Source organism: Sander lucioperca, chromosome 14, assembly GCF_008315115.2.
Source record: "Sander lucioperca isolate FBNREF2018 chromosome 14, SLUC_FBN_1.2, whole genome shotgun sequence".
In the NCBI taxonomy this organism is placed as follows: domain Eukaryota; kingdom Metazoa; phylum Chordata; class Actinopteri; order Perciformes; family Percidae; genus Sander; species Sander lucioperca.
In genome coordinates, this window is record NC_050186.1 from 27,028,937 (window position 1) to 27,039,191 (window position 10,255).

Sequence of the window (10,255 nt, forward strand, 5' to 3'; positions counted from 1 at the left end):
ATTGCTTTGCTTCTGTGTTGGTATGCCGGTCTGTTTCTCCAATCAAGGGACGTGCCAGCCGCCATCTACTGTAGGTAATACATTGACTATGGACAAATACCTCATACAACCTCACTTCAAAATATACAAACTATCCCTTTATGTAACATTTTATCATTATGTTGATAAAGAGTGTAATCTGGGCGGCATTACGTTCTGTGGTAAACATTTTTTTAAGGAGACAGGGTTGGTTGTTTGATGACTATACTGTAGTGCTTTGCATATTTTACATACAAACATATACTTAACTTATAAAATATGCATTTCTATAGATCAGAATACCAAACAGTATGAAGTAGTCAGAAGAAATGGCTCCACCAGCTTCAACATCAAAATGCTACTTACACAATCAGACTGTTCTCATGAACCATTCACATATAGCTACAAAAAGGTAAAGCACTGTAATTCATATGTATTCAACGTATTTATTACTGTCAGCACCACACAAACGCTGTAGACCGCATAGAATGGAAAACCCTAAACCCTAACCCTAACCCTAAACCCTAACCCTTACCTAAATTTTATAAAATAAATAAAAAGTCGTCGCTGCATGACCACGTCCCCCTGATTGCCTGTGAGCTTCTCCTGACTATAAGGTAATTTCTCTACAGTGCGATAGAAGGTCGTGTGGTTATGACACAATCGTTAGCCTATTTTTACAAAAACTGATGCTATGGGGCCATAACGTGAAGCCTTTTAAACATTGTCGTGTTTCTTTAGAAATAAACAATGGACAAATACAGTCTTTAAACGCTTCAGATGTAAAGTTATTCGCTGTCAAAGTGACGCCAAAATGAATGGGAGTCAATAGAATGCTAGCGGAAGGCGATGGCTTGTTAGCCTCAGAATCTACTCATAGGAGGTACGCTTTCCAGATGCCTGCTTACCCCCTTGGCCACGGCCAAAAAGAACTGCCATTTCGCGGTGCCCTGTAGCTTTTTGTTGGCTAAACTCAACTAACCAACTGCTACTGATACGACCGACAGCTCACGGAGCTCTGTAGCCAGCGTCACATGACCAGCTAACGTTCGACTTATTTCGTAGGATGTCATACAAATTGGTGTACATACATTTTCGTACGACATTCATGTTTATGAGAATGCGTTGACACATTAATGCGTCAATAATAATGATCCAGTCATGGAGCCGAAATGATAACATTTATTTTAAGTTTAGGTAATTTAAGTAAGTATCTAGGTATTTTTCATGTTTACATTTTGTTGACAATACTTCTGTAAGTAACATTTTAAATGCAGGACCTTTACTTGTGAGTATTTTAACGTTATATTTTTGATACTATTTAAACTATTAGATCTGAATACTTCTCCCACCACTGAGTGAGACTGAGAGAGGTATACAAACAGAACGGAAGGGGAAAAAGCGTATTGCTCCATGATGCCTAATTCCGACCTAGCACACCTTGACATACTAAATCCACTTGCAGACCTTCATTTCTGTGCTTGTGTGCTCGTCACAGTACGTGCTGCTGTTTGCTCAGCAGCTGCCAGGCAGAGTTCACTCCTGGTGTAAGTAAACATGTGAGCAGTATAAGCGAAGCACTTTCTGGCCATCAGAGCCACAAAACACACGCACACACTCCATTTACAAAATTGTTGCCATTATTGTTGCAATGTATTCCCATTACAGGTCTCCTCTTTCTGAGGCAAACAGCCACAAGCGTACGAAGTAAACATGTTTACAGCATGATCTTTCTTTGATTGCTGCCGACAGTCTATTTCAGGGTGAAACAAAACATCCTTGCTCAATCTGTTTTTATAAGGCCAGATGCGTTTCCTTTTAGCCGTGATTCCGAGAGGGAGCAGGAAATAGGAGCTTGTATTAATTTCCTTTAAAATGACTCACTCATACCTCCAGCAGATCCCATATATTATCAGGTAGAACATGGCTTATTGTATTTAGTGTGTGCTTTCTTTTCATAGCATCTATTAACATCTGCAGTTTGTTGGTGGGAAGCCTTCATTACTGTAATGTCTTTGCTGTCAGCACACAGAGCAAATGTTTATTTAGAGAGTCACGTGTTCAGACATCAATCAGAGAGAAAAAATACCTCATCTTCTGCATTTAGAAAACGCCATTTCCTTCCTTGGCTAGGAGTCACACTGCTTTCAAGCCACAATGCTTTCAACAGCGATTACTGAACATTTCACTAAGCGAACAAGCCTTATAGGCAAAACATTAAAAACAAAGAGAAAAAGCTTGTGTGCGCCCCAAAGTGAAGAGTGCCAGCATGACCTCTTAATCACATCAGAAAGCAATGTCCTGATTCCTGAGTGATATAAAGAGTGGTGCTCAGGTGTGAGGAGTAATACATTTCAATTTGTAGAAGTAGTACCTCCGCTTGCTGGGGCTCCAATAGAGTTGGGAGGTAAGAGGAGTAATTTTGAGAGACCAGTGTTCTAAAAGTCCCGGTCATTCTCCCATAGACAATATTAGTTGACTGACAGAGTACACATAAGGCTTCAATAGACATGAAACTCTCCTGGTTGAATCATCAATAGAAAGGTTGCTTTACAAATCACCTGGTTCTTTGATAAAAAAACAACCTCACAGCCTGTGTAGGGCTGCTCGATTAAAGGCACACTATGCAAGATTTGTACCTTAATATAACAGCTTCGAAGTAATTTAGATGGTAAACAAGCTCGTAGTAGGGCGAATCATCCCGATAGCAAAGCAGGGGGGGAGGCCGCTGGCGAAACCAGCAATGCAAGTTTGGTAGGTGGCACCCCGCCAAGTGTAGCAAAAAGGGGGGGAGGGGATCAGGCCGTGAGTACAGAGACAACTCTGCATACGACAGTAACGTTAAATACAAAGTACTCTACAGCAACTCTAGGGACAGTTACAAATTCAGCCTATTACCCCCTTAAAAATATATCAAGGGTTAAAGGACTTATGTCTCAGCAGGATTTGGAAAAACTTGTCCATGCTTTTATCTTCAGTAGTCAGTCTGACTACTGTAACGGTGTCTTTACAGGTCTCCCTAAAAAATCAATCAGACAGCTGCAGCTGATTCAGAAAGCTGCTGCTCGAGTCCTCACTAAGACCAAGAAAGTGGATCACATCACTCCAGTTCTGAAGTCTCTACACTGGCTTCCAGTGCCTCAAAGAATTGATTTCCAAATACTTTTGCTGGATTATAAATACTAAACGGTTTAGGGCCAAAATACATTTCTGATCTGCTGCTACACTATGACCCACCCAGACCTCTCAGGTCATCTGGGACAGGTCTGCTTGTTGTCTCCAGCAACCTGTGTATTATTGGAGATATGGGATGTAGAATGTAGCCGTTGCGGCTGGGTTCAGCTACCACCCATTACAAATCGAAACACCAATATTTCCTGGTGGCACAAGCAACAGTAACAGCTTCCTGTCTGAAACAATCTTAAGATTTAAGCACTTTGTCATTTAGAAGAAGATAAAGCTATTGTTTTATTTTGTTAGTACTCCTTCCCCCATCCTGAGTATTTCCCCATGTCAGGTGTTTTCTTACAATTAATTAAGCTAATTAAGCTAATGTTGCTAGTTAGCCTAAAGGGGGGGTCATTCCTATGTTCCCCGGGTCCTATGTTCCCCGCTCGGGGAACATAGGACCCTTTTTTAGAAAAAAGGTCCTATGTTCCCCATTTTTCCCAAAAAGGGTCCTATGTTCCCCTGTAGCAATACATACCGGGGAGCATAGGACCCTTTTTCTGGAAAAGGGTCCTATGCTCCCCGCAATCTATCAATCTTTACGGTAGGGTTAGGGTTAGGGTTAGCCATGGAATTTGGTAGTAATGGTAGAAAAAGTAACAGACCGGGGAACATAGGACCCTTTTTTTGAAAAAGGGTCCTATGTTCCCCAATCTCATACAAAAAGGGGAACATAGGACCCAGGGAACATAGGACCCGGGGAACATAGACACGCACCCGCAAAAGGTAGCATAGCAGCATAGCTAGGCTATCATCAATAGCCTCTGTCTGCCAATTTTCACTGATAAAGTACCTTTTCTAGAAAATACTGAGCCCACAGACATGATCAATGTTGTCCTTTAGTTACATGTAGTAGTTTCTCCTACTTGGCAAGCAGCCACCAGCCCAGTTTGCATCACTCCAAGAATTGTGAGACTCACAAATCTGCAGGCTATTAAAAGTTGGCAAACTATTTAACAAGTCTGTATCAAAAAGAAACTAGGCTTAGCTGGGGCACTATTAATTTCCACGAACAATTTGGCAGCAGGTTGAAAGCTTTCACTCCCATATTATGCTACAGGGGAGGGTGGACATGCATGTCAGAACACATCAGCCTAATTCATAAAGGCACGGAACAGAAACAGAATTACACTTAGAATTAGGAGAACAGGAATATAGGGGAACATATCCTCCATCCACATACTTACAGTGTTACGTAACAAGACAAAGCACAGGATGTCCTTGCGGGACTTAAATGGCCAATGTAGACCTAGTGGATAAAAAACAACCCATGTATGCAAATACACAGCCTTTCCACTGCCACCGAGGGGCTGTTCAGGAGAAAGGGGGGCTCAACACTAAACAGCTTCCCATTGTTTAGCAGTGGAGTACTCTCTGCTCTCCAGAATTCCTGGGAAGCCACTTCACTAGAAATGTGCTGGCCACTCTATCTGGCTCTGTTCGGAGAGCTCCGCTGTTGTGCAACACACATTTCATAATGCCAAAACAGCAGAGAGCACACCGCATCTATGCAACTATACATGTATATATATTATTATGTATATATTGTCAATAATTACGGGGCTGAAATTATCCTGTGGTCCAATAAAATAAGATTTTCTTTCAAAAATGAGTTCCATCTGGCATTGTGCAATTTCTAATTCCAAACCAAATAGATCAGCAAGAATTGAAAATCTTGGCATCAGAAGACACCAGGTGTCAAAGAAAACACCATCAATGCCAAAGATAAAAATTGCAAAACAACACAACACAATCTGTTCATGTAATGTATGCTATATAATAAACATTCATTTCAAATCTGTCTCAAGTCTTCAAATGCCAACACATGCTTTAGTTACCGAATACACATCAACATTTTTTAAACATACCTTGCTCAGAGGCCGATTCCAGCGCTGAGCCAGTGAAGGTGTGAAGGAAGAAGAAGAGCTTGATGAGAGCGGCAGCCATGGTGTTTAGCTGTGGAGGAAACATGTGGCGAATGTTAGTTTTTCAGTGCAGTCCCCTCAGCTGAACTACATGAAGGCCCAGCCCACTACCACCCTTGAACACTCCTTAACGTTTTCAAAGGAGACGTTGAGTACCCCCCTGATATAACTCCATAGAGTCACAGAACTGTAAAGTGCTTTAGATACTAGCATTAATCAAATGGTTGATTTTTTTTATTTTGTTTTTGAAACCCTGCCCCAGTGCATAAAAGCAGCTTACTGTATCTGTTATTCTATATTCTACCATTCAGCCCGAGGAATTCTGTTCCCACTTTGCAAATATTTTGGTGAATAACCAAGAGAGCACTGTTTGCCTTTTGAACCTGTTAAACACTGAAGTTGAATGTACCTGCTCCAAGGAGGTTATGTTTTTGGTTTGTCTGATTGTTGGTTTGTTTGTTGTCTGTCAGCAGGATTACGGGAAAACTACTGACCCAATTCAATGAAACTTGGTGGGAGGGTGTAGCATTGGCCAATGGAGAACTCGATAAATTGTCGAGCCGATCCGAATTACAGGGCGGACACAAATTCTTTTTTCACGTTTGTTAACATTGCGAGATGCACTTCAACTTATTTCACAGCTTCAACTTCAGAGAAGCCTGCAACCTAATTTTCTTTATCATCTTCATATAGTTTTGATCATTTTGAAGTCTCCAAAGACTCAGCAGGAAATACAAATTATTTCAAATGTGTCAACTGCAATTTTTCAGCACAAGCAAGAACATGCACATTTTCTTCAGAAAAGTGAAACCTCTAATGTTGCATATCTTTTTTCATGTAATTTGTAATAACATGAAAAAAACAAATCCAAGTGATGAATAATAGTACACCTCACTTAATGGACAGTGGGAAGGACCAGCAGGTCTAAATCAGTATCTGAGCATGTTTTATTCATATTCGTTTATCTTCCTGGAGAGAAATGTTTGGTTCTTAACATCCATCTCAGGCCAACAGTGCTGGGTTCCTGCCAGCAAATGGGGAAACTACCCATACACTCTGGGCCTTGTTTAGATCTCGTTTACTGAGCCTTGTATACAGGGTTTACATAATTGTAATCTTGTAAAGCAGATATTTTCAAACCAAAAGTTTGTGATTAGATTTCTCCAAGGCATTTCTGAGCCTAACTTATCATTTAAAATATCTTTAAAAATACTTCAAAACATCTGTATAATCTATCTGGAGATGCCTCATCCTTACTCTTATTTCGATGATAACTTGACAACTGTCTAATCGCAAATCGCGTTATGATTACTTCATGGCCTAAAAATGAGTGTCAACAGCCAGAAACAAAGGAACAAGTCACTAAAGCTATTTTGTCAAGAGAGTATTTGTGACAATGGTATAAGGTCATGTGTCCTGGAGGTATTAAATGTTCTTGACCCCAACATGTGAACAATGGATTTTTGGGCCAGCTGCTATTGAAAAGATCTTTAACGGAGCTTTGATGAAGTCTCCTGTCTTGTTAGTTCAGCATATTTGCTCTGAGTTTCACTGCTGTCAGCTCTGCAGGTGGATGAAGGCTACTTGCCAAAAATGTGTATGTGTTTGTGTAAATGTGTATGTGTTTATGTATATTAAGAATATTGGCTGATATTGTGATTGGATTACCTCAAAAGCGTCAGGCTCTCTGTTAGGTTCAATAGGTTCACATATGCAATATGCTAAAAATAATCACTGTTACATAAGCTTTCACTACTTGTGTTGGGTTAAGTGGAGGTTAAATCCACAACTATATGTATTTCCAATGCTAGGGCCAGGACTGAGAATGACAATGTTCATTTTCACCAACATTTACTTTGCTGTAGTCACGGCATTCTTACTCTGTAATCTCTGCTCACCACTGTTGGTCTGTTGAGAACAGACAAGTGTTTACACTCCCTGTCTCACGCTGATAAGACACATTAATAGACACATCTACCCTCATAGCTGCAGATGGCACAAACTCTATTCAGATGAACAAGTGTAGACTTAACAACATTTTCAGAAACTATGCAAGGCCATGACAAATTTGTAAATGTACTAGTGCTGTCAAACGATTAAAATATTTAATCGCGATTAATGTCAACTCTATTCTAAATGTCCCTTGATTTCTTTTTGTCCCATTATTTTTTCTCATTTTAATGCTCTTAACATGGAAAAGTGGATCAGCTTCCTTTGTGCTTTTGTCGCCTGGCTTTGACGAGGGGGCGGAGAATTGGCATCAGCTGTGTGCTTGCTCAATGGAACCATTTGGCAACTTTTTAAAAGTAAACTTTCCATTCAGAATCTTATTGGCATCCATTTCGGCGTCTCGCGCTCGCCATCCACTCAAAACGTAACGTTAGCGTACTACTCTTTGGCCGGTCTAGCTAGTGTAGTGTTGTAGTTTTTCTAACGTTACTAGTTGTTGCAGCAGCATGTGAAAAAAACTACAAAGTTTGCTAGGCCAAAAAGAACGTTAATCTCGCAATAAAAAAAATTGACGCCGTTAAAATGGGTTTACGTTAACGCTGTTAACTAAAATGTACTTTATTGCCTTTTAGTCCCTGTTTCTTTATATACAATGATATTTGTAGAAAATACTAAATAAAACAGTATTGGTAACACTTTATAATAAGGGTACATGAATTATCATGAATTAATGCATTACTTCATTCATGAAAAAGCATGCATCATTAATCATAAGCACTAATCATATTTTATTTATCAATGTTAAAGATGGACGAGGTCAGCACTATATTTGAAGGGCCACAAACATGATAAAGTAATGAAGAAGTAATGTTCAGTTAATGATGATTACAACATTACAATTCAGTTTTTTTTAGCCTGTCACTTTAACTACAGTTTTACCTATGAAGACGGAATGAACATCATTAATAAATCAGAAATCATGATGATTGAAATACCTTAATTGATGCATTAATTAACGTATTGTTCCTGCATTAAGTCATGCATGAGATACTATTCATCCTTGTGCATTACTGATAGTTCATGAAGTACTACATGAATGAATTAATGCTTTTTCATGATAGTTCATGCACCCTTATTATAAAGTGTTAGCTCAGTATTATCATACAATCCATCTTGAGCCTTTACCATGTTCTTGCAAATACAGCCCCAAACTGTCCCCGGTTACTGGACTACCCGAGGGTCATGACCATTTTGGGTCCTAAAACTGGGCTGATGGGACATAACGGTTAAAAAAAACCTTGCTGTATGATGACATCGGAACATATCAACAGGATGACATACAGTATGGAACATGTCCCTATTTTATTATTACGTTACAGTAAAATTTACAAAATGTGCACATTTGCTGATGATATGTTGTTATGTGTGTCTGTGTTCACTGTCACATTGATTGTTGATGTTTTTGGAGACGGAACCTCAAATTTTAAAGTGTGAGAAAAAAAATTATTCTATCACTTTCACTTTGTGCAAACAGGAAGACAATCAGGTAAAAAGCAATAGCCCGAAGACAGTTGCCATGTAGGTATTTTGTTGCAGAATACAACTGTATGCATGTATTCCTGGTACCGTGAGTATGCATGATACACAACGCATTACTGTACATCTGCGTATGTTTGTCAGTAGGGCTGCAACTACCAATTATTTTTATTGTCAATTAATCTGTCAATTATTTTCTCGATTAATAAATTACTTGTTTGGTCTATAAAATGTCAGAAATGGTGAAACATGTCGATCAGTGTTTCCCAAAGGTCAAGATGACGTCTTCAAATGTCTTGTTTTGTCCACAATTCAAAGATATTCAGTTTACTGTCACAGAGGAGTGAATAATCTGGAAAATATTCACATTTAAGAAGCTGGACTCAGATAATTTTTTACTTTTTTTTTAATAAAAAATGACTGGAACCGGAATCTGGAAAATATTCACATTTAAGAAGCTGGACTCAGATAATTTTTTACTTTTTTTTTTATAAAAAATGACTGGAACCGGTTAATCAATCAAAATTAGTTGCCAACTAATTTAATAGTTGACAACTAATCGATTAATCTGTAAATCTTTGCAGCTCTATTCGTCAGGGGTTTAAATGGACTTTTCATTGTGAAGTTTCTTGGTTAAATTAAATTAAAAGGTTAATTAAAGCCACAGTGTGTACAACTTGAAATATTGTGTTACTTTGTTTTTTTGGTTACTTGGTGAGAACAGAACAAGCTGGAAACACAGCTTTGACATATTATCACCCTATAAAGTTGTGATCGCAAATGCGTTCGCAGAAGATTGTGCATTCACCCCATACAGCAGACATAGATCAACATTAACGTTCATTACCATCTATCTATGTATCATTTTCTGTGCACTTGATCAAGTCCTATACTCATTCTTCTTTTATGGTTTGGTCTCTATCAACTCCTGGGAGAAATATATGGCACTTAAACTGCAATATGTTTTACTTTTCCCACCAGCTTGTTGCTCCTCCAATGCATCTTAATTTTTAACTCAAAATGTTTGGGTATAAAATCTTTAAATGTAACTAAAAGACATCAAACGATGCAGTTGAGTTTAAATGTAACATTGAACCAGTTAATGCCCATTATTGATTAATCTACCGATCATCTACTTTGTCAGTGAAATGTCAGAACACAGTGAAAAATGCCCACTACAATATCTTTAAAGGTCCAATGTGTAACGTGTTTAGTTGTTCACTATCAAAATCTGTGTTGCCCGTTCACAAACTTGTCCTTTTTCATGAATATTTACCACCACCATCAATTCCAAGTATTCCTTTTGGCTTGAAATTTTACATTTGCATTCGCATGAACTGGGATAGACGCATAGACAGTATATAAGAATGGACCAACAGATCCCGTTGCTCTGGACGGAGACCAGTGAAGGCCTTTAGAAGCACTTTTCCGGTGAGCGCTGAGCGTTACTGCGCAGCCTCCAACTGAGAGAGACGACGTAAATGTGCCGTGAGCAACCTGTCTGAAAGTTATAAGTCTTCTGGTAGATGTGCCAAGAGAAATCTCAATCATTCCCAATCTTGCAGAGACGGAGAGCGTAGGTATATGTAAGGAGATAA

General features: G+C 39.0%; 1 protein-coding gene across 6 annotated transcripts in view; it reads right to left on the reverse strand.

Moving 5' to 3' along the window:
- The window catches only part of ghrb (growth hormone receptor b), a 32,707-nt gene that overhangs the window by 20,561 nt on the left and 1,891 nt on the right, over window positions 1-10,255 (reverse strand). For 3 of the 6 annotated variants that reach the window (XM_035991483.1, XM_035991482.1, XM_031277448.2), the window contains one exon: window positions 5,115-5,202. In XM_035991483.1, coding sequence (XP_035847376.1) covers window positions 5,115-5,193 — 79 coding nt within the window. In that variant the 5' untranslated portion in view covers window positions 5,194-5,202. Of the gene's footprint in view, window positions 1-5,114; window positions 5,218-5,580; window positions 5,604-8,202; window positions 8,210-10,255 lie in introns of those variants that run through there. The other 3 variants (XM_031277449.2, XM_035991484.1, XM_031277447.1) reach the window with 3 other exon arrangements.